We start from the raw sequence: 25,781 nt of genomic DNA, 5'->3' as shown, positions 1-25,781 counted from the left end.
AAGCGATCAAGTCATATTACAGGAGAAAGGAAATACAGAAAAGCTGCCGTCGCAGGAAAGACGGCCGGCAAAAATCACCGACTGTGTGAACGTGAACATTAATAGAATATCACCTCCCATCTTCAGAGCAATCTGACTATTATAACATTAGCGTTAAGAAAGCTTACTTAAATATCGGCCACAACATAAGTAACCGGATCAGAGTACATTAAGTACAGTCCGCGGCATATCACTTCATAATGTATCACATATCTCCTTATCTGAGTCAGCTGAGCCGTATCTGGCCGTGCAACACTCACAGTGTCACATACTGTATGCAGAAGTATTATTTTAAGCAACACATAAGTTGACGAAACACTCGAGACAAATGTAATTGAAGTCAGATCGTGTTTTAGACGGGGCAGTGATATCATAAACCTGTTAATGTACGCATTCAAACACTTTTTCTTTTGCCAGCTGTATTCACCTTGCAGGTGCAGCTATGTGGCTTTTATCCTGGATAAAGTGTTTAAGTCATGGATGTTTAAAGTTTAACTTCTTCATTTTTGACTAGTATTAAAGTTCACTTTTCATTCAGGAAGTATGACGCTGCGCTGTCAGTACGCTTCTCTATGTTTGTGATTGGTCGAATGCTCCAGATACCACCCATTTTATGTGAACGCGCACCTAACTAGATAGGACACGGCTGGCTTGAGCGATCCACTTGATAACCAGCGTCGTAGGACAGTTTAGCGAGAGCGCGTATGTTTTGGATTAGGCCAACCGGCTAACTCAAACATATCCAGGTTAGGTTGAACCAGGTTCGCAGTATAGGACCCAGCTCGAGATCGCTAGAATTTGAAAATACACAACCGGAGAAAATCTTCCACTTCCTTATAGAGCCCCTCCTCCAACACACACATGACCAATGAGGGCACGAGATACGTTTGTGCCCCGATGGAAGGCTAACAGGCAGGTAGGCCATCGGTTGTACTTTTTACAGTATTACGGCTTCTACAGATGATTTTTTTTTTATGGATTTTTTGTCAAAGCACTTCAGATATTCATTGCTATCGGGATGTTAAGAGCATTCCATGGAATATAACAAAAAGTGTATCTCGAGCCGGTTTCTGAAACTTACCTACCCCACCTTTAACATGGTTCAGTCCATAAAACGTCTTTATGGTGCTCACATCTTGAGGGCAGGAAGGTGGGCGGCAACAGGTTGAATTATTTTGGGTTTGTTTGATTTGTTTAGTGTGTGGAGAAGCTGGCCTACAGTGACATTGCCTTGCTATCAGGTATTTAAGACCTTAATCTGTGTCCCGACTACTTCATGTTACATTAGCAAATGAACGTCAGTTTGGTTGGATGTAAGAACTGTTTTAACTGGTTCCCTTACTTTACAGGTCATTAGGTGACTGTATGAACGATTCGTTTTTCAACCACACAACCTTTCCCCCACATTTTCGACCCTGATTAGTCGCAGCGATTGAAGTGAGATCGTGTTTAGGTCATGTTATATCCAATCCTTTTAGAAATCTGAGCCACACTTCTGCCATCAACCGGCCTGTGCGGGTCATTACCAAAGGCTCTTCAGATGTGCACTTCCCCGAAAAAGTTGTTGGATCAGAAGTTATCAGATTTGGAAGGATGCCAGTCACAAACATTAAAGGCGGCAGTGTCCCTGCGGCACTGACAGGAACATGCGTGGCTGCCTGTGAATGTGTGAAGGAAGGTGTCGATGGTGGAGGGAACACATGATGATGTTTATGCTGGCACATCAAATGGTGAGAAGATGGAGGGGAATGTGCAGACAACATGTGTTTAATGTGTCAGCGTCTGCTCATTAACATATGTTGTGGGTGCATGTTAGTGCTTTCACTAGACATTTGTAATGACATGTTTATTTTCGGGATTAAAGAATGCAACAGCAATGTTGGCTGAATGGTGAGACGACCCAAATGATGTATCCCTTGTCTCTTGTAGAACCAGCCATGCAGAATTTTAGATGTACTAAATAATATAATAGATAAAAGGTGAATTGTATTTGATTTGTTTCCCCAATTTGCCCAGCATTGCATCTTTCCTGTAACAATACCTTTGACAATCCACAGAAGTCATTGTACATTTCTTTCACAGGAACTATTTATTTGGTAGAAAGTTCAGTTCAGGTTGAAACACCTGAGAGGGAAGTCTGTGATCTCTAGAAAAACAAGTTGCTACTGAAGTTTGTTTAAAATGTTTTCATTGCATTGTGGCGATAAGATCTCTGAGATTTTATCTGAGCAACTCAAATATCTGCATGGCTACAAACTACTGAAGCAAAGAAGAACACGATGTAGTATGTGTTATTGCTGGCTTTTTAAATGCAGCATGTTTATGATAGGTTGGAACAATAACCTGCACCCATATCATAGTGTTTAATCTTTTATCACTCTCACCTCCGCATACAGTCCAAAGCTCGGATGAAGAAGTCCTTGCTGAGCTGGTGTTCGTCGCGCAGGAGGGCACACTGCTCCAACGTGACAGACATGGAGGTCCGGTCTTTGGCACTTTTACAGCTGGTCAACCTGATGCCATTTAACCTTCGGCAGATCTGGAGGCAAAAAGGTAAATAAATACCGTACTTTTCGGACTATAAGCCGCGACTTTTTCCCCATTTTTCTTGTACAGCTAACGGCCACTAGGGAACCTCCTAGATCTATGGATTTTACAGGTAAAATTAACCACCTTTAACTCTATGGGCTCTATGACCGGTCCGCGCCCGCCACCTTTAAGCGGCGGGCTCCAGCAGGAAAAGCTGGAGGCCGGAAAAGAGTGAGACAGGTAGCGCGCCAAAGTAAAAGTGGAACCGAGCGACAGAACGAGAGCAAGACAGACGGACAATTTAGCTGCTGCGGCTTATATGCAGGTGCGCTTTATAGTCCGAAAAGTACGGTACTCAATGTTTACATCCATCAGTGATGCAAACTGTTTGGCAGTGACTAATCTAATCTTGTAAAAAGACTGATTTGGTGTGTGATATTTGTTCTAACTCCACAGATTATTGACACAGTAGTGTAGTTGTATAAGTGGATCATTTATAGCACGCGGCATCACTTTTCATTGCTATGCAGACGATTGCCAAAATATGTGCCACTTAAATAAGAACGACTCACACTCAACGAAACCACTGTTAAACTGCCTTGAAGACATTAAGTCCTGGATGTCATGCAACCTTTTTAAATGAAATGATGACAAAACCGAAGTGATGGTTTTTGGTACCCCTCGGACCACTCCTATAGACCTAGGATCCTTGGGCCACTCCACCAGGCCTACCATCACACATCTTGGGATAAAGATGGACCCTGAACTCAAGCTGGACAGCCAGATCAAGGCAGTTGTTAAAAACAGCTTCTTCCACCTCTAGCCAAAATAAAGCCTTTTTTAAATAGTGACCTTTTTGAAACAGAAATCCATGCCTTCGTCCCCTCCCGCTTGGATTATTGTAATGCACTATATATTGGGATAAGTGCGTCCTCAATGCAGCAGCACGGCTCCTAACTGGCACACGCAAACACAAGCACATTTCCACCATTTTAGCTTCACTCCACTGACTGTTCATTCGTGAATTCATTTTAAAACTCTTGTATTTACTTTTAAAGCCCTCAATGGCCTGGCCCGCCCTACCTCTCTGAGCTGTTACACAGAAAAAAACGATGTGGAGGAGTTCTTGATCCCCAGAGGATGAATTAAAACCTATTTGTTCAAAACTTTGGTTTGCAACAAATTATATATTATTATATATATATTATATTAATGATTATATTAGGGCTTTGTACCAATTAGCAAATGTTAGCATGCTCACACACCAAACTCAAAGTCATCATGGTTGTAGCCTTGTTTTAACTTCTAGAAACACAAGCGCTGTAGGAACATGTTCAACATTCTGTGTTCATATACTGAAGGATAAAAGGTCAGCGTCTATCAGTATCGTTTTCAGTCAATCCATCATGCTCATGCAGGTTGGAAGCCCATGATATAGTAATCTGTCAAATACTAAGCTTCACCTAAGAGTATAAAGAGTTATGCAGGAGAGGATGGTTTTTTGGTACGCTTCAGAGACATCCGTCTTCCTTGACAAGGACTTATTGTTACAATTAAAACACTGCTCACCGTTCCAGCAATCCATAGTATCTCCACATTCTTCCTCTTCTTTGTAACTACATTCTGGCCCAGGGTTTCAAGTAATTCCTTGATGTCGGTCTGTGTCTGGTAACACGGCAGACCTATTCACAGAAAGCACAAAACACATGCCAGTGAGAGGTGCTTTGTTCTGCTGGAAGTCAACGGTTGAGGCCAGGCTGAATGCAGCTTCCTATGGATTCACTGGTGAAGGCAGACAAACGAAGAAACAACACTTAACACACATTGTTGCAGACGATTCCAAAGTTATACGTTTCGAAGGCTTTATTTTTCATAAGCACAATGGCTCTCAAGCTTCTCCGACAACAAAACCTAAGATACAATCGATTAATAGACTTAAACTACCGTACTTTTCGGACTATAAGCCGCGACTTTTTCCCCCATTTTTTGTGTACAGCTAACGGCCACTAGGGAACCTCCTAAATCTATGGATTTTACAGGTACAATTAACCACCTTTAACGCTATGGGCTCTATGACCGGTCCGCGCCCGCCACCTTTAAGCGGCGGGCTCCAGCAGGAAAAGCTGGAGGCCGGAAAAGAGTGAGACAGGTAGCGCGCCAAAGTAAAAGTGGAACCGAGAGACAGAACGAGAGCAAGACAGACGGATAATTTAGCTGCTGCGGCTTATATGCAGGTGCGCTTTATAGTCCGAAAAGTACGGTAGTGCAAAAGACGAGATTGTTCAAATAACTATAATTGATTAAAATTCAAGATGTGCTTCCTAACAGTTTTAAACAATTATTAGCCCACATCTTTGTAACGGTACGAGTTAGTTCACTTACATTCTCGTGGCACCTTTTCACTTAAGGACTTGTAATAGGCTTCTAACATCTCAAAGTTCCTCTGGTTTATTCTTTCCTGTAGAGAGATATCTCCAAACCTGAGAGCAGGGGAGGGAGAAAATAGGCGGGTGTGGTGGAGCATCTCATAAAAACTCAATACAACTTCAATCAACAGCTTATCACTAAAAGTTACAATATAGCCAAGTACCATTGTTTAACATAAAGGTGGAAATACAATGTAAAGGTTAAAATATGAGAATAGTTCAATTTTTTTCCAGCTAAATAACAAAAGTAGATGCAACATATTAAATATTTATGAGAAAATGCAATTAGAGGTTTGAAAGCCTCCTACTCAGAAGGATTATCTTGAAATGTAAATGTAGATGCACTTTGCAAGAATAAGAAATAAAGAACAAACCGTGCGTGACTCTTTATGTTATATACATGAGACTGAACCAGATAGACGCTCTGGATCTTGTCATATTGATTATTTGAAGACAAGGATAGCACCAGGTGTGAGTGAACACTGTCTGCAGTACCTCTCTGCTATCGTCTGCTGCTCATTGATCCCCACGTTAAACAGCACCGGGAACACTCGCAGAGGCTGGCCCCCCCTGATCTCTTCTGGCAAGGTCTGGAAAACCAGGCGTGGTAATGGCACTTCTACAAAGAAGTGGTCTCTGAATGCATGGAGAAAAAGAAATAGAAGGTTGAAGAGAGATTTGACGAGAGAATCATTAAATGGAAATCCAAAACGTTCTGCAAAAAGCTGTACAATTGACCGTTGAGACTCGCCTGAGCAAGCTGTAAAAACAGAGACTTAAAGTGTGTGTATGCATGAGAGAGAGAGTGCGAGTGTGAGAAACAGAAACAGCCCCAACAGCTCCTACCATAGACAACGCATTGCTATCATTTCGTTATGCACAAACAAACACATCCGCTGTTGTAGGAATTCTAGGCAGCGCTAGATAAATCATGTGTGATGTGAATAATCATTTTAAGACAGCGGATAATAAATCATACGTAACAAATCAAGCCCTGTGGTTTGCAGCTTGATTCAGAGGCTGCACGTGAACACATTTTCAGCACAGTGGAGAATATAACAAATTACAAGTATAGCATATTTTTAAACTATTGTTCACATACTCGTATGTCTCCATGAGAAGTTCATTTGAACACCTCTGCATTTTCAGTGTGGTAAATATTTGATGTGGAACCTGTTGTTGTAAAAACAGAACACTAAAATAAGTTTCGGATTCCGACTGTGTGAACATCAAGACATGGAAAAGGAGGTTTCACAAGTTGGCCACAATTAACAGATTCCTATAAAAGAGGAAATGGCTAAATAGAAAGTAAAGCTTTGGACAGTAGAGCAAGTAAGAGATTGTGCTTTCTGCTCTGACACTGTGATGCTGTGATGTTTAGCATTCATCTGTTTGCATCCCACATATTTTTCTTTTCACCAAAATAAGCAGTATTTGATCCTTGTACAGTATTTCATCTTTCTCTATTTTACATGTATATCATTTAGTTACCTTCTTACACACTGGTCACTTGCAACATTCTCTTGCACAATTGTACTTTATTTCTGTTCTTCTTGCACTATTTATTATTATTTTATTGTTTATGTCTTACATATACATATGGTGCATTGCTGGAGGAGCCTGGGACTGAACACTTTCATTGCCATAACTATACTGTAGCTACTGTGCATATGACTTCAACGCCTTTGAATCTTGAATCATGTTCAGGTTTGAAAGTCCCTCGTTGCATGTTTTTTGGAGTTGAATTTGGTTTTAATCACTCCAGTACATGACCTGTGCAGTAGTGAGTAATTGAGAGATGTTGTCTCACCGTCGGCCACACACTAAAGGCTGGAGGTCACTGAGGTCATCTGTCTTGGCCTCTGTGATCTGGAACAGAACTCTCTGCAGGTCTGAGACCCCCACCTCCATGTCCTCCAGCATCCCGATCTCCTCACCTTAAACGTTTCCACAAAACCACATTAGTAGTGATTTACCTCCTGCGCATCACGCGTCTGTAGTCATTCAAAAGGATGGTAGATAACAACAAATTAAACAAGCACTACACCATCAAGGTCTTGAGAAAAAACGTATCTCAGTATCATTTTAAGTGACTTAAGGGTATGACTAGGAGACACTATTCAGAAACTGCCCAGATGCTGAGCTACAGAGGCCTCGTTTTCATTATAAAACTGGGTTAGATGTTCTGTCCTTCAGTCCTTCAGCTGTTCACGCAGTTTCCTCACGGTGCACTTTGTGAATTATATTTCTGTGAAAGGTGCTATACTAAATAAACGTATTATTATAAGTGTTCTTTATGTAACTGATCAATCGACTTCACTTCCTTTAGAGCTGTACAGTGAGCTTTGGCAGAAAGATCTTGAAAGAAATTGCAATCATGTAGCTGCAGGTTACTGGCATGTGTTATATCTTAAAGGAACTCCCTTTAAATATGACTGTGTCTTGATATGAAAAAAATTGAACTATGACACTGTGGCAAACCTTAAACTGGAACATGTTGTATAAAGGGAGTATACTTTAAAAGCGCCTGTAATAAAGGCAAAACGGTGACTCATGCCCCTGCTAGGAGTTTTAAACCGTCATATTTACTCGTCACGTTACCCAGGCTTTGGCAAACCAATCTCCACATCTTTGCCAAATGTGAGTGTGGTCGGCTGAGTTATTGAGTTATTGAGTCTGAATGATCCTAGAAATGAACTCACTGTAGGTGCTGAGCAGACTCTCGAACTGGGCCACCAAGCCCACCAGATGAAGCTGCTTCAGGAAGCCTTGGTCCTGCATTCCTGCATACAGCCTCATCACAAAACCACAGGCTAAGGCTGCCAGCTGTTACACACACACACACACACACACGCGCACGCACGCACGCACACACACACACATTTAAGTAACATGTTTGTGGACGCTTCACATACATTTCCAAACATTTGGACTACCTATGTTGAAAATGTATTATCTCTTCAATTTACACACGGCATCTATTGCACGTCTGTCCGTCCTGGGAGAGGGATCCCTCCTCTGTTGCTCTCCCTGAGGTTTCTCCCATTTTTCCCTTTAAACTGGGGTGAAGACCACTGAGACAAATGTAACATTTGTGATATTGGGCTATATAAATAAACATTGATTGATTGATTGGTTTCTCTTGCCCAAAATAGTATGCAAATAAAATGTGTGAGCCTGCTTCATGTCACTAGTAACAGGGGGGCAAAGAGCAGCGAGGCTGCAGCTGCGGAGTCTCAGCTGGAACTAATCTGAGTTGTGTTTCATTAATGCTGAACGGTGTCGTAAATTATTTGGTAGGGCTTTTTATGGGTTGTTTTTAAGTCACCAGTGGAGTATAAAACCTTCTGTAAATACATAGATCCTGTCGGAGGAAAATTCTAAAACTTTTGGAAGTAATATTTTAAAGTATTTTGACTTGAAAAACGTTTTAAAGTTGTTTGGGCAAGCTAGGATAAGGTTTGGACTTTGCACGACACAATTAAACAATAAATAGCTTGTTGGACATTTGAATCTCCAAAGTGATAGATTAACTGAGAATAACCTTCACGCGAGATTAAAGGTCACCGATTATGCAAAATCCACTTCTTCATGTCTTTTCTACATACACACGTGTCCCCTCTGTGGAAAGAGACTCTGAAAGTTTCAGGAAAAAAGATTCACTCTCTTTTTGTCCTGATCCATTTATATAAAAACCTGTCTGAAAATGAGGGGCGTGGGGAGGGGCTCCTTATTTTCATCTACAGTAACAGACAGAGAATCAGCACTTTGGAAACAGGGCTGAAACAGAGGGGATTATGGGTAATGCTGGTATTTCGAGCCAAACACTTCAGAGGCATGTTTTGTATATATCTGAGACCTATAATATATTGATGAAAAACAGTATAATAGTGGACCTTTAAATAAGACTGGTCATTACTGAGGAAGTCGTTGAGTTCTTAATTATCATAGTGGCTGCTTACTGCCTGACTGAAAACCACGTCGCGCCTCTGCTGGAGGAGGAAACCCTGGGGAATGCTGCAGGCCGCCTCCTGCAGGAGCACAAAGGTCATGGCTCTCTTTGCCTTCTCCACCACCTCCATCACACACTCCTTTAACCTGGTCACATGCGGACGCAGCTGCTCCCTCCACTCGCCTGCACACACAGATGGGATAACAAGAGTGGGAGATGGAGAAAGGAATTACAGTTATGATGGGGTTGTAAGGCATGTGTTCGCAGCCAGAAACAACACACACACACATTATCTGTGAGGTCAAACCGGATCACACATTAACGGAAAGCAATTGCCAAACAAAAAGAAACAAAACCAAAAACACAGGAAATCAGTTATTTATTAAGAAATGCACCAAAAAGAACGTCTAGTAAAAATTGTATGAACATTAAATAAAATATATAACAATATAACACATGTCCTCAGGATTTGTATTATTGTTAGGTGAAGTGAATAAAGGAAAATGCATACAATCAATTTGGTGTCTTTGATTCAGTACATGCACTTATTTTGCTGTTTGGTTTTAAAGGGCAACACTTTATAAATCATGTAAGCGAGTTTAGGTCACAGTCTGTATGGACGTCTCCAAGAAAACTGCTAATTTGTTTTTGTAGTGCAGCAGTGCAAAATGCAAAGGGCTGGTAGAAATATAGATCAGATGGCATAGTGATACATATACATAACCAGAATAAATACACGCACTGGTCCCACAGCTCTGAAACAGCTGTGCCAATCAGCGAAATATGACATCAACAATAGCTCTACGCTCCTCCAGGAAATTAAATTGTTGTCTGGGTAGAGGCACGCCATGAACACGCAGCCCCACCAATCTGCAGCCACGGGCAGACGGTGTGGGGTTTCTCAGCAGTTAATTAGTACACTGACGAAATAAATAAATCACTTTGAAAAATAGTTTGTTAAGTCGTTTATATGATCGCATCAATGCGAAGCCATTTCAGTCACAATCCTCCACGGCGTTAAGTCCTAAATAGTCACATCACTGATTGTGCTGTTATTTTAAATGTTTGTTGTTTGTGTTTCGTGTATTGTGTCTGTATATATGTCTGTTGATGTTGGACATGGAGCTGCTGTGGCGCAAGTTACATTTCAGACTTGATCTGAGAAATAAAGTAATATCGTATCGTACATCAGATCGTAATTGATGTAACACATCAGCATTTGCACTAAACACATTTCAAGGATGCAACAACAAACACCATGTCTGAGAAAAGAAAAGATTGGAATGGAGGCAACGATAAGCAGAATTAATGAGCCCCAGGAATCTGATGTCTCCTGCATAAATAAATAGTTATTACCAGTCTGATGTGTGTAGAGGAAGTGTTTGTTTTTCACGCATGTAATTTAATCAAGGTTAACACGGTGAACTGCCGTGTTTAATGGCAACACGCTGCAGACCGCACTTTTCAAATCAGAGCTGCTGATTTAACAACATATATTTAATGAACCCAAGAAGAAGAGTTTCATATTTATAACACAGCTGTTTACAAACATAATACTGTATGAATAACCCACACATTGATGGATCCATGCAGACTGCTTTAATGGTGTTCCAGCTTTGTTTGATGCCAACATATTATCTTCTGTTAAAGAGTAAGTATTTAGGAAAACAGACATCTCCCTTTCCCCTGCCTCATCTAAATGAGTCTCCTACCTCTGCATGCTGCATTAAAAAAACACAGACCAGCAGAGGAAATTTCAAGGTCGGGAAAAGACCAAACTGTGCCCTGCTTGTTCTATTCATTGTACCACAAGAAATGAGAATAGAGACCCTTACATTAACTGCCCAGATGCCTAATAGAGCCCTCACACGGGACCGCGGGTCAGTAAAGACACCATGAAATTGCCTCTTTACTTCCTAATGTGGTGTAACTCATGTTGAAACAGGATGTTGGAGAGGAAAACAGCCAGAGACAGATTAGTCGAAAGTGAAAGTCACTGGCTATGCTCCATTTGACACTGACAGTGTGCCAATGATTGTTTGTGGCAAGACTGGAGAAGCTGTTTATTATTTTTAGCTAACATTGGTTCTGTGTTTTTCAGCTTAGCTCAACTAGTTTTCCCACACTCCATTGTTGATGTGTTTAAACTGACTCAGGTTGATGGACAGCTTACTGACTTTTGTGAATCATTTCATGTAATGTTCTCTCTCTATCTTCCCACTGAACATACATATATAATCAAATCACAAGAAGTTGAGTTAATTAGGTCTAAACTAATTGGTTGAGGTTTCCATGTATGCCCGTAAACTACAGAATTATATAGCGCTTTTCTAGGTACTCAAAGCATTATGAACTGACAGACTGACATGACGTGTGGGGGAGGGGTTGGACAGGAAGAAGCTAGTTTGAAGCGATGGGCTTTGAGTGTTCGTAAGGCTGGCAGGCTGGTTAAATGTCTGATGTGTAGCTACATTATAAACTAATAATTCTGTCAAAAAACAGCAAGCTCTGATATGAAACGGATTCAGTATGCATGCACACTTCTTAGACTACACTTAATATTGTGCTTTTGCATACTCAAAAGCTGCTTAGAAACACTCATTAGGAATTGGGACAGAATTACTGTTTGATTTCATGGCGTCTTATACACATTTCCTCAATCCAAAAGCAGTGTATGATGATCCCCTCACTGGCCAAAAGGGGGCAGTGTTTATTAAGCAATGTGCACTCAGTTCAACTTCAACATATTGAAAAGTTATTTGCGATCAGGGTGGACACGCACACACAAACAGAGGCACAGACAAGCACAGTTGGATACCACTGATAATGTAAAGCACATCAGCCTTGCCCTTGCCTTGTCAGAAAAATCACGTCTTATCTCATTCTGCAAATATCGCCTCCGCACAGAGACGAGGAAACAGAACTCAAGCTGTCATTTCCTCGCCTGCCCACCTGTCCAAACATCAAAACCCCCACAACGCCTTGTCATCAGAAGCCGGGCTTCACCGATATCCGCTCGCAGATAAAGTTTCTCTCATTATTCTGCCCATGTTTGTATTTAGACAGGCAGATGACCACTTGTTCTGTTCAGCGTTTTAATAAAGCTTCTCAGGGGGGGGGGGGGGGGGTGAGCTTCTCTTTCAGGCAGAACACCGGACCCGTGGCCTTGTTCTTACCGGGCAGCTCACACAAACCCAAATGCAGAAATACACAGGGGTGAAAAAAGTAGATCTTATATTTAAAGGGGCCATATTATGCTTTTCCTGTAGTGTGCTATAGAGGTTTGTAAATGGCTAAAATCACAAAGTTCTCTCCAGAGGGAGTTTCACTTATAACATATTAATATTTTTTTATTAGTTGATTTATATTTGATCAGTTAATAATCTGAATCTATAAAGTTACTAAAGATGAAAAGTAAAAATGTAGTGTACAACATAAGCTTCCAAAATGGAGTGGACAAGTATAATAGCATACAAAGAATATATTTATTACATGGACCTACTAAGTAACTATACCTCTCACCACTAGGAAAACATGCACACACACACACACACACACACACACACACACACACACACACACACACACACACACACACACACACACACACACACACACACACACACACACACACACACACACACACACACACACACACACACACACACACACACACACACACACACACACACACACACACACACACACACACACCATGTATACATCACTTCAGGGGACATTACATTGACTTACATGCATTTCCTGGAGACTTATCCTAACCTTAACCATAACCAACACATGCCTAATCCTAACCAAGTCTTCACCCTAAAATTAATGATCCCCCTTATGGGGACCTCCAATTTGTCCCCATAAGGGAGGCGAGTCCCCACACGTGACTATGTAAACAGATTTAGGTCCCCACAAGTATAGTAATGCTCGTCCACACACACACACGCACACACACGCACACACACACACACACACACACACACACACACACACACACACACACACACACACACACACACACACACACACACACACACACACACACACACACACACACACACACACACACACACACACACACACACACACACACACACACACACACACACACACACACACACACACACACACACACACACACACACACACACACACACGAGTGCCAGTTGGCAGAAGTTCCAGTCGGCTCTTGTCTGGACGTAGGCTTGAGGCAGGATTTCGGCGGCGAAAGGGAGGACTGGGCAGCTTGTGGTCAGCAGTGAATGGCTCTGCATATCAAATATTGCTTTCATCCAATTCTCTGGCACCCATTTAAGTTCCTCTTCTGCTAATGCCTACACTGCAGGGAGCCTCTAACTTGGTCCAGACTCCTGTATTACTCAGGCTGTAGATAAACACAGACTTCAATGTTGTCTCCCTCAGTGAAATTCATGTTTATCTTGGTTTGTATAAATATTTGGCCAAAAAGCCATTTATAAGCTCAAAATAGCCAATGTTTTGGAGGAACAGGAATGGAAAATAGCATTTGTTGCCAATGATAATGATGGATGCATTAAAGAGAATTATGCATTATACTAAAGAGAAAGTTACCTATGACGCATCACAGTTTAATTGATGAGGAAAAAACGACTTCTTAAACGGGAAGATTTTATTAATATAAGCAGGAAGTCATTAAAACATTATATATTTCATTTATTTTAAAGTTCAACTTTTGTATTTTTCATAGTTTTTTTTAGGTCAAGATGTTTGGATTTCTCTCTGTAGGTACGGTTATCCAAAAGTTACGTTTTTTAAGTACATACTGTGTATATCTTTTAAACATTAAGTTGTTTTTGGGTTGTGTTTCTGCTGCAATGGAATGGACCAACTATGTAAATAGCAACAACACTTTAAGTGGCTGATGTATTAGTCTAATTTAGATAACAGTAGATTATTGCTTCATTCAAACATAGGCAACACGTTTTGGATAGTGAAGGGATGAATGGATGTCTATTATAATTCAATATAACGTTCATGCTGTGGTGACTAATGTTTGAATACTGACCTGCTAACATCAAACAACAAGTGCATGGGCACAATAAAACCCATCTGCAGCATAGACATACTCAGCCTCAAAGATGTTTCACTGACGGATGGTTGTGCTTCACATAAACAACTTATTTACCGGGGTGGTGTGAAGTGATGACATCGGCGAGCTGCTGCTCAGGGGCCGGCTCCTGCCTGCTGCCGTCCTCCTCCTGGAGTTTATCCACCATGGCGATGACACAGTTGAGACATTTGGCCACATTTGCCCACACCCGGTCCTGAAGGAGCCGAAAACACAATCAGCAGTCGGATCAGACTCCCTGATTAGATCTTTCTCACTCCGTTTCAGAGGAGAGGGGAATTGAGTAAACCAAAATGTGTTACAAAAGTGCTGATTCTCTGTCTGTTACTTTAGATGGAAATAAGGAGCCCCGCCCCACGCCCCTCTGAGAGATATCTGGTTATAAAGAACACAATGGTGCTCTAGGAGGAGATTTGGGTGATAAGGTGGGGGGGGGGGGGGTTACCGTGGTTGCTGATTGGCTAATGGTTACACAAGCCAAAAACATTATGACATCATAAAGTGGACAAAATCTGATCAGCTCATTTTCAGACGGGTTTTTATAGAAATGGATCAGGACGAAAAGAGAGAGAATATTTTATCTCTTTCCACAGAGGGGATACATGTTGATGTAGAAGAGACATGAAGAAGTGGATTTTGCATAAGAGGTGACCTTTAATATTGTATCGCCCTGTGAGTTCTACTGGATAGTCCAAATGACAAAATTAAAAAAGTAAACAAAACTCAATAAAAGTTACGATTTTAAACGTTCTCTCAAAGCCTTAAAAAAGTGTTCACGCTCACCCATTCCTCCTCGTCGTACTCTTTATGGTGCGGTATGGAGTCTTGGTGCTTCAGTGTCCCTCCTTCTCCTCTGGTCGTGGTTTGTGACGCCTCCACGTTATTACACCCCGCGGGGCTGTCAGTGATGGACGTGGCCGGGCTGTGGCCTGGGAGTCCCTGGACTGGGCTCTGGTTCTGGTCGCTGCCCTGGTGGATGTGGCCTTGATGCTGGCCCCCCTGCACCGGGGTCTGCTTCTGGTTCCTGGAGACATACCCAGGCCGCGCTGCATGCAGAGCCAGCAGAGCACTGTTGACCAGCTCATCTTTAAGTGTGTGAACAAATTGTTCTGTCTGTAGCAACGAGGGGAATAAAGACACATACTGAAAGTTATTGCGAGGAAAAACCACCAAATAAAATATGGGCGTTGGAAAAGAGGCAGAGTGGGGATAGAGAGAGATTGTCACATCGGCAGGGTGAGTGGGTGGAAGAACATACAGCGAGCTTTATATACAGAGAAAGTGAAGAGAAATAAGGAAAAATGAACACTGCCGTTCACCGTGAAGTAGCTGCTCTCCTTTCCTGCAGCACAGCCGGTGAGCAACAAAAACAGCAACAAACAACAAACAATTCAATTACTCGTCATCCAGCCTGCTCCTCCGACGAGCGCGCCTCCTTTGATCTCAAATTCACCAGCTACTCTAAGTTGATGATGATCCCGGCACCAAGCAGCCTGACGCTCGCAGCCACCTCTGCATAGAAAATGATATGGGCTCTCAAGAGTAATTGAGTTAGCACTGCAATAAGCAATTGTATTACCACCACAGTCTAACAAAACATGAGGCAGGCACTCCATGAAGACTGCTGAGGTCAATGGAGACATATATGCCTCGTCCTTTTTCCTGCGTGCTATCTAGCTGATCTAGCTGATGTGAAGAAAGCAGCGAGCTAGTTGAGACTGCCAGACGTTGAGGAGATAGATTAGTCAGCAGAGAAATACATATCCAAGTGAAGGCCAGAGCAGCCTGTCCCAGTACGAGAGCAGTGTGTGTGTGGAAGTCATAAGGAAGTGATTCTGAGATTTTTTAGCTTGTGACTGCTTCTCGTGTGCTGGATCACCTGTCAGCACTTTAGCAAAGGAGTGATTTCCACTTCTTTGATTGTGTTATTTGCGTAGTTTTTCCATTACTCATCCAACTATCCAGGGTAACATTAGAAAAATGCATAGCGGTTCAAAAGAACTGGAATAGAACAATTATATTTCATTCTTCTAATAGACCACCATACAGGGAATCACTAATCATACTTTTTGACGACACTGAAGGTCCGCAGCTGGCTCTGTTGAAGTGAAGAAATAAAGTTCAACAAGGAAGATCTTTACACACATTTTGATTTGTTTTCCATTGTTTGCAGAATGTATGCATTTTTCCCTGATCCAATTGTCGCTGTCTCTTATATTAAAAATGATAACATCATCATTATATTAAAGTTTAATATAGTTATATTATTATATTAATACATTGTTTCTCAAACTGTTTCATACCAAGGACCACTTAACCAATAAAAAAACACTCGCAGACCACCTAACTCCACAAATATCCAAAATCACATCATTTTTCTAGAACAGATTACAAATCGCCTGAAAATGGTAAACAAGTGGCAACATGTGAGATGAAGGTGTTGCGCTGGGCTATATCATGCACTCGAAAGTGAAACTTAAGCTCGCTCCATTGCGGAGATATTCCCGCGAGAGTGCGGAAAATTTAATTATATTTATTTAAAATGTGAAATTTTACCAATATACTCACGGACCACTAGGGGGCGCTCACACTTGTGCGGAAAACTTAATTATATTTATTTCAAATGTGAAATGTTACCAATATACTCACGGACCACTAGGGGGCGGACCACACTTTTAGAATACAATATAACAATCTTTCTGCTTGTGTTTCTCAAGCCAATCGGGGGCATCAGCATGCTCTTGGAGAGCATCCATCATATACAGTAGACATACTGTAAAGTGAGACCTTTTGTTCATTTGTAATGTCTGTAAAATGTTTAGTTCCTTCCCTGTTTTCTCTCTAATTTATGTAATATATATATATCAATAAGTTTGTACATCACCATTCATACAGACATTCAGCGCTGTTCTCTTTCTCTTCAGCTCAGGGGTAGGTTCCGCTTGTTGCTTGTTCAAATTGTTAAACTCAATCCGGTACAAAACTAGGTGTACAAAAGATGCAGGAGGTTTTAATTGCTATTTTCAGAGTTATCCCATCGTGATGGTTTCTGTGCCTCTTGCCTGGTTTCAGTTCATTTATACAGTTAATGAGAAGAGGTCACGGCTGATTTGAATTGGGCTTTTAGTCACCGGTGATGATCTCCACTGACATCGAAGCCTCTCTGGAATCCGCCACGGCTGTTCTGTCTCCATAACGTCCAATCATGTTTGTATCAGCTCTAAAATGTAAATGGTTATTTTCTGGCACACATTAAACCCTTCCACTTAGCTTCATGCAAATCGAGCCTTTTTGCGTAATCCTGCTAGAAACAACAAACTTACAAACATAGCCTCTTTGGGAGAAGTAAACAATGATGATTCAAGGACGATTCACTCCACTGACTTCATCTTGAAGATTCTGCGTTCAGGGCTTTCTTATAAGAACTAAACACTTGTGCCATCACCCACCTGCTGGCTTCATGACCTATCTGCTGTCTTCATACTGACCTACGCTTAACGAAGACACTTAACATCAGTGGAGTCTACCCTTCCACTTGATCTCTTCCTATTTAAACTAACACAGACTTGTTTCTTCTGTAACTTTGACCACTTTTCACAAATCTTACTCATTAGAGCTTTAACTGAGAAGAAGCTTACTTACTTCAAGAGAAAACGTGACACTTTTCCTCTCATAACGCATCTACATAAATTATTCTGGTTTAGCTGTTCTGCTCTTGACTTAAAATAATATTAAGGCTGTGTCCCACATATAGTGAGCCATGAGATTAATGTTTGAGCAGAGAAAGCAAATTATGACTACTTGTAAAACACCCAGTATGTCATTCATATCCACTTGAATTGCCTTGCATGGATCCAAATGAGTTCCATTACAGCAAGTCGATGTGTGAGAGTGGAAATCTATGGACAACGCTGTGTGTGCAATTGCTTGACAACATTCACTTTGCTCTAACACTATTGTGTGATGCGCACAATCGTACACACAGAAGTAAACCTAATTTTAAAAAAGGTCCAAATGACTTTAAAAACGAGCCGAGCTTCATTTAGTAACCACAACACTTAACTGGAAGTGAAAATGTAAATTCATATTCAAATTAAACTCTGCTTATCTGACCTCAATGTTAATTTGCAATCTATGAAACATGTATTATTCATGATCTATTCTTGGATGAGTGAACAAAGCCACACATTGTAGTTAAAACAATCTGGGTCGTATTTGCACTTCATAACCCAAATGTCACAGAAGTCATGTGTTTGACTATGACAGAGCTCATACGGTAACTTTTTATGAATTTCTTTCTCATTACCAACAAAAAGCAATCACATTTCCTAAAGACACAGAAAGTACCGAGGCTCGTATCCTCTAAGACAAGGATCTGCAGTGCAGAACACATTTTAATGATTCACTGTACCGCAAGATCCATATAGAAACTGTTCAAAGCAGAAGATCAGAGGTCCTTTGGGTAAGGCAGGGAAGCATTGCAGAGTCATGCTCTCTCCGAGGATGAACCAAAGCAACTGCTCCTCCCCGCACAAAAACTGCTTAACAGTAGAGCTCCTCCACACCTACCTGTTTTAGAGATCTGAAGCGCTCCACATCCCTTGGGAGGAATTCTATTGCTAGTTTTTCTTCAATATATCTGCTGATGTGATCGTCACTGAGCAGAAGTGCAAGTCAGAAAGAGCCGCTGTGGACTCCTACTGCGAAAAATAAGTTACATTTGATCTAAAAGTGGCAAACCGTAGGAATCTATTCACCTCGAATGGTTTTACCTTGAAGCATGAGAGACTGTTGGCCGAGTTAAAAATAGAGCCTTTCCAGTCAATGTAAATTCACTGGAGAAGTGATGGGAGGCTGGATGGGTAGCTGGTCAGAGTCCAAAAGCACTTTGCAGTGAGGACACTTACTCAATATTGCGTGTGTCCTCTATACACCATCTAATTTAACATAATCATGCATAGACCACAGGGCTGCTCGATTATGGCAAAAATCATAATCTCGATTAAATGTGATTATTCATTGCGATTATTCATTGACTTTGAAAACATCCATTTATTCGAGAAAAAAATGTGAACAGTATGTTTTTAACAGTTGATTCCCCTGAACTTTAAGTATAATTCAACTGAAAAAAAAAAAGATATATATATAAAAAAAAAAAAAAAGTAATAATAAAAAAAGTATCATTTTATTTCGATTACGTTGTTTTCGTATTCGTTGCAAGACATAATCGTAATCGCGATTAAAATACGATTAATTGAGCAGCCCTAATAGACCATCAAACCACAACTATTCCCAGGTAACCAGTGGGACGGAGACACATAACTTATCCTAGGACACACCATTTTCCCCTTTAAACTGTGGGTTTTCTCCGGAAGTTTTTCCTTGTACAATGTGAGGGTCTAAGGACAGAAGGTCTAAGGACAGAGGGTCTAAGGACAGAGGGTCTAAGGACAGAGGGTGTCGTATTGTCATGCTGATATTCTGTACAAACTGTGAAGTCCACTGGGACAAATGTAACATTTGTGATATTGGGCTATATAAATAAACATTGATTGATTGATTGGAGGGAAGGGGGACGCCTCGAAATTTCCCTGTGATTATCATCAGAGTGAAATAATTATCATCATCAACAGAATCCTCACCATGTATAGAGAAGCAACAGCGCATCTGTCGGACTTTTATCAGAGTGCCGAGGAAAAGTGTTCTGGAGTGAAAGAGTGCATCGAGTCAGGCGGCCTGAACCAGGAAGGAAAAAGTCAGAGGCAGTGAGCACTTACATGAACATCTTATTTTTCTTTTTCTTCATCTTTGCCCGACTCTCTGAAGGTGGAATTTACTATTTTATTAAAAACACTTTAGAATCACTGCAGAGATGTACTCTCAACCATTCTCCTTTATTTATATCTGTTCAAGAGTTTGCAACCAACAGTCTGAAACTCAGAGAACGTGAACCTACTAATAAAACTAGAAGGGCAGTAACTAAATCAAACAGCCATAGTATGGTGCACAGATTTTTAAGAATAGTTCTATATTCAAGGAGACATTATTATTCGCTTTCCTGCCAAGAGTTAGAGTGTGTGTGTGTGTGTGTGTGTGTGTGTGTGTGTGTGTGTGTGTGTGTGTGTGTGTGTGTGTGTGTGGATGAGTCTTTATGTTAAGCTGAGCTAACAAACGGCTGTCTACAGTCTTGAATGCAGAGATATGAGAGCATAACGAAGCTTCTTTTAAACTCTAAAAGTAAATAAGCACATTTCCTGAAATTGTCAAACTATTCCTTCAATTCTTCAAGTGTGATCATGCGTTAACAAAGTCCACAAAGGTGTCTTTGTGAATGCAAACGCAGTATTTCTGTGTGTCTGTAAATAAAAAAAGACATCATTTTGTGATTGAGTGTGAAGGAGGAACTACTGATATAAACGTGTGATGTTATTAATGATTCAAGTCGTTGGGGCTTGAAGAGAGTTGTCACTTGAACATCATTGAACAGTTTCACACCACCACCCTTCTCATCCACACACACACACATACACACACACACACACACACACACACACACACACACACACACACACACACACACACACACACACACACACACACACACACACACACACACACACACACACACACACACACACACACACACACACACACACACACACACACACACACACACACACACACACACACACAGCTTGAGATTGTAATCAGAGAGCAGCCCTGTTAGTGCTGACCAGGCCAAGGCTTTACTTGGCCAATGTGTGCGTGTCTAATCAAAGATGAGAGCAAGTGGTGACAGAGCGAATGAACCAATTAAGCGGGCTGATTGGGCTCTATTCCACTGTGGCAAAAACAATCTCTCCCACAACAGATTGCAATCTGACAGCACCAGATGTAATTCATTAATTATACTGATAAGAACGCCTCAACTCCATAAACCTCCAATGCTGCTTTTCACTTTTGTTAGTTTGCCGTTTTTATGATGAGTTATGGATATTTTCCTGAGGTTGTCTGTTTAAACAAATGTTTGCACTTTTGTTTGCAGATCTGGTATTAAGTCCGGATGACTCCTCCGAGAGGTTAAACATTGAGAGTCAATTTAGTCCTATACATACACCTCATTGAAACTCTACCAGGACAAGTGGTTAAAAGTGATATGCTTTGAAGCAGATAATGTAGTCGATTTTTGCGCTAAGTTTGGGTTTAAATGCACTTACCGCCACACTTTCATTTAATAGGCTTTTCATGCTGACAAGGTTTGGTGATGTGTCCGAGAATAAAGACGTTTTGTTGCAGCTGCTTGAGGCCAAGAGGAATGAAGGGACAGTTCAGATGGAAGTGTGTGTGTGAAGGGGTTTGGGACTGCCCACCTTGTCAGAAAGGTTCTTGAGTGCTTCCCTCAGTCCAGAGGAGGAGTGCTCCTGGGCGGCCTGGAGGAGCTGGTCCGCTAAGATGCTGATGAGCGGCTGGAGGAGGCTCACGGTGCTGAGGACCTCCTGAGCTTTGGCTGTGTGCTCGGGGGAGTAGTAGATACACTGGTAGGCAGTGCTGAAGCTGTGGTGGAGGAAAAAACACATGCATTAAGATTTGACAGCAGCTCATGGTCATGCACTGAAATGATGTGAAATACACATGAAAGTGATCTGATTTCAAAAGAACTGGGCCACACTTGGTTGTAATGAGAATGTAGACATACAATGCTGGACAGAAGCTCCTCATATGTTTGTTTAGACAACTCCTGCTGGTTTTCGCAGTGTCCACTTGCCATCGGCGTTTGCCAAAACTAGCAGAGTAGGAAGAAACAGTATTTGATATCAAACAAGCTCCAAGCTGTCCTGCAGCATTCACTGGCTGACCTGCTCCATATGGGATCAAGACATGTTGACACAAAATATCCACAACACACACAACTGATCAACAACAGGTTTCACGTTTATTCCCCACACACCACCACCATCTCTAATACGGGCCGCTGATGTATAATGGCATCTTACAATTATAACATTGCTAGGATGGAAGATACGAAACATTGTTCTATTAGAAAAGCAATTATCTCTTTGCCTGTGGTGCACATCATGGACGTGATGCACCATGTCTAGTTGATAAAACACCACCGACCTACACCTGTATTAAGCCTAAGTGCCTCCTGTAAATAACAACCACAACCTTCCCTGACAACGATCAATTGCCTCTAATTGTATTTGCCTTTCATCACAGGTGTGAATCAGTTCCTGACCATAGAGATACAATTAGACACAGCAGCGCTCTGGAGCTTGACAAATGACACCTCTTATCTAGCAACAGAATAAAAGCTCGACAAACAACTCTTCATTCATTTGATTAAGAGTAGTGATTATCAAGTACACGATGTCAAATGGCTATTTTCTGTTTAGAGGTCAAGCAATGAGAAACAGACACATAGGGGTTGTTATGGTTTATTAAAGAGGCCCTATTTTGCCTTTTGGGTTTTACCTGTGTGTTAGGTTTGTGTGCATGTCAATGGTCTGCAAAGACTACAATCCACAAGAGGGAGTTTCTCTTTTGATTACTTCCGCAACATTGTGACATCACTATGTAACACTGGCGCTTCTATTTGCTATCCAACACATTGTATTTCATAGGATAAGGGGTGGGACATCTCAAAGCAAATGACCAATCACAACAGAGGTGGCCAGCTAACCAATCAGAGCAGACTGGGCTCTGGTTTCAGACAGAGGGTGAAAAGAGGTGCTGCAGTATCAGAAAAAATGTAACACTTTTTGAACATGTCACAGTAGAGGCACACAATCTAAAATCTAAATCTGTAAATGAGCATAATACGGCCCCTTTAACACTTTGTTATGGTGCAATGTATAGCAGCAGCGCTTTCCAGGTACCAAGCCTGAACTGTCAAATTGGACCTGCAGTCCAATGTCAACCCATTTTCCCTTTATGAATAATTAATACCTTCTACATTTCCAGGTAGCTATTTAATCTCAGACAAAACACCTTTTGTCATTTTCTAGATTCACTCCAATCAAACATTCTCCTCAGGTAACGTTCCCGTGACTTTCAATGAGTTTCCGCGGACTTCCTGCCATCAGATGTAGCGTGGAGCGCGGCAGTCATTTGCAACCCTCCCAGCTAGTTTAGAGTCAGCTCTGCAAGCCTCTATGTAGGCCAGACCCCAGAGCCACATCCTAAGGCATAATTGACATAAGAGAGAGAGCGAGAAAGGAAGGGGGGGGGGCACAAAGCGCTGGCAGAATACAGTATTCTCTGCAATGCTGCTAATATTTTCACTGAGGAAAAAAGTGCTTCTTGTGTGGAACAGCACCACCTGATTTATCCATAAGTGTGAACATTTGAGACCTTAATAATGAGGTGTAATAGATACTAGCCACTAACTAAGTCTTTGACCGGCTACATTTAAAATCGTGGCCTTGTCATTACGGCTAATGAGGTCCCCAGAAGACTAGCACCCACAAGCTCAAGGCTAATCAAAGGAATCAGTAAGTGAGAGAGACACAGGGCAAACACCAACATGTATACTTGCACACTTCTGTTATCCCCACTTCTAAAACCGTACCTTCAAATGCTCGGATTTCAGCCACAGAGAGAATACCATAATTGAATAATTTACTGCAACAAAGTGAAGTCTGTAAACCCGTTTCATCCCCTGTGAGCTTACATTCGTCTTGTTACATTACACTGAACTAAAGAGAACCAAATCCTGAAGGACTGCAACTATTCAGATACTCCAGAAAGGAGGCAAAGGAGAACGTTGCTGGAAGAGGACAATTGCTTCAGCGACTGAGATTCAATAACAGCCCTGTTGACTCATAAGCACAAATCCAATCCCATTAGGGAGCCTATGCAGGCAATAATGAATGTTGGGACTTGCCACCTGATGCTAGACGACAGAATTGATCCTCACTAAGGCTGGCTGTAGCGAGGAGCTTTAATTGTCTCATCAACATTGCTGTCAGTCCAAATGGGTCCACCCAGACGGCAAACCATGAAAAGGTAAAACAGCAGAAATCTGTGACTGCAAACCTGACGAGAGGCCAAAGGGGATGCGTTTCATACGACCATCTGATTGTCATCCACAGGCTTGGGAATGTTGTCTATCCCTGATGTCATTTGGGAGTGCTGTGTGCCAAGTTTCTTTTAAAACATTGTTGTGTCTCGGCAGATTTGTTAATATTATTTCTCTGTTTAGTTTAAGTCCGTGTCTGCTACCCTTTTTGTTGTCTGCCATTTTACTTTGTCATTTCCTTTCTCATTTTCAGGTAGTTCGACTCCTACCTTGTCACTATGCTCACGGACCTGATTACCTGCCCCGCCCTTATTGTTTGCACCTGTAGAGTCCCTTGTTTGTGTATTCTGTGTGTTCCCTGTGATCGTGTGATCAGATCGTTTTTGAACCTCGTGTTTGTTGCCTTGCTTGTTACCGCAAGTAAAAACCTTTTTTAAATCATCTTTTGTCTGGAGTCGTGCATTTGGGTCCTATCATCTTTTGTGTTTGCCCCGGTCGTAACAAACATGGTGCCAATAAAACAGGGGTTGGACAAAAAAAATGAACAACATAATCCAACACAAGAGCAACACATACTACCTTTGTGAAACTTGGAAAAAGTGTCTTTTGTTGAACTGTAAATTCAACATGTGATTGATATATACTCATACAAGGCCTCCTCTTTCACAAATACTTTACTCATGTTCAAAGGAGCTCCCAGAGAAAAAGGAATAAAAAAGCATTTGAAAACAGAACTGTTTGATTTGTATGCATCAATGCAGTTTCCATTTGATCAAACCATTTTGAGCGTTTGATTTCAACAGATAATGTTTGCCTTGTAGCTCTATATGATCTGGAATGATCACAAAGACAGCGGAAAAACCTTTGAAAATAAAATAAAAGATTGGATGGCTATTAGTAGTATACGTCTGTAGATTCTTTTAAACAGCAGCAGCACACATTTATTTATTTAATATTCATCATGTTATGTCAGCCATTTGTCCTGCAACTATGTAAAGTTTTAAGTTTGCAAGCAAGTCATGAATATGTATGTGTGTGTCTATAGACCTAGGAGACTCATTTACTCTCCATGTTAGAGTGCTTCAGGAGAACTGCCCTACTTGTTTTTCCCTCAGAAAACAAACTAACACTTGTCTTTGGAGTGTTTTAAACTTAACGATGCAATAGTTCAATTTGACATGCTGCATGTGAAATAAACATCAAAGAAACTCTCACTTGTAGGCAGACTTATGAGTGGAGATTTCAGTTAGATTATCTCAAACAAGAGCCACAAGAGATGAAAAAGTAGTTTTTGTGCAGACTGTGCAAAACTGCAATACACAGTGTACTTAAAGTGGACCTATCATGCTATATTTGAATAGTATATTGTAGGGCCACACCTATATAAAACATGTCTGTGAAGTTCTTTTTTCAAAATACCAAACAGATCCTGCATTTTAGCCATGCCTCATTTCGCTCTATTTGCTCTATTCCAGCCCTGTCTTCACAAGGGCTGATTCTGTGGCAAATGAGCTGCAGCTGACCTCGCCCCCTGCAAAGGAAGGGGGCAAGGCACGAGCGTCATGTTACCATGCTGTTACCATGCTGTTACCAGGCTGTTACCATGCTGTTACCATGCTGTTACCAGGCTGTTACCATGCTGTTACCATGCTGTTACCATGCTGTTACCAGGCTGTTACCATGCTGTTACCAGGCTGTTAC

At 41.4% G+C, this 25,781-nt stretch overlaps 1 protein-coding gene and 2 long non-coding RNA genes across 4 annotated transcripts in view; 2 read left to right on the top strand and 1 right to left on the bottom strand.

Moving 5' to 3' along the window:
• inpp4b (inositol polyphosphate-4-phosphatase type II B) overlaps positions 1-25,781 on the bottom strand; it is a 173,645-nt gene that overhangs the window by 13,640 nt on the left and 134,224 nt on the right. The window contains exons 12-22 of one of the 2 annotated variants that reach the window (XM_071203508.1): positions 21,759-21,845; positions 21,433-21,616; positions 14,846-15,175; positions 14,120-14,258; positions 8,957-9,129; positions 7,697-7,820; positions 6,805-6,931; positions 5,490-5,630; positions 4,951-5,048; positions 4,138-4,250; positions 2,424-2,578 (exon numbers count right to left, since the gene is read on the bottom strand). In XM_071203508.1, coding sequence (XP_071059609.1) covers positions 2,424-2,578; positions 4,138-4,250; positions 4,951-5,048; positions 5,490-5,630; positions 6,805-6,931; positions 7,697-7,820; positions 8,957-9,129; positions 14,120-14,258; positions 14,846-15,175; positions 21,433-21,616; positions 21,759-21,845 — 1,671 coding nt within the window. The remainder of the gene's footprint in view (positions 1-2,423; positions 2,579-4,137; positions 4,251-4,950; positions 5,049-5,489; positions 5,631-6,804; positions 6,932-7,696; positions 7,821-8,956; positions 9,130-14,119; positions 14,259-14,845; positions 15,176-21,432; positions 21,617-21,758; positions 21,846-25,781) is intronic. The other variant, XM_034086394.1, reaches the window with a different exon arrangement.
• Positions 1,060-2,520, top strand: LOC117449046 (uncharacterized). Its single transcript, XR_004552441.2, has 3 exons — positions 1,060-1,280; positions 1,389-1,769; positions 2,436-2,520. It is a non-coding gene; the product is annotated as an uncharacterized lncRNA (long non-coding RNA).
• LOC117449050 (uncharacterized) lies at positions 2,520-24,521 on the top strand. The gene is made up of 2 exons (XR_004552442.1): positions 2,520-2,592; positions 24,334-24,521. It is a non-coding gene; the product is annotated as an uncharacterized lncRNA (long non-coding RNA).

This window comes from Pseudochaenichthys georgianus, chromosome 1 (assembly GCF_902827115.2).
Source record: "Pseudochaenichthys georgianus chromosome 1, fPseGeo1.2, whole genome shotgun sequence".
In the NCBI taxonomy this organism is placed as follows: Eukaryota; Metazoa; Chordata; class Actinopteri; order Perciformes; family Channichthyidae; genus Pseudochaenichthys; species Pseudochaenichthys georgianus.
This window is presented reverse-complemented; position numbering and strand designations above follow the sequence as displayed.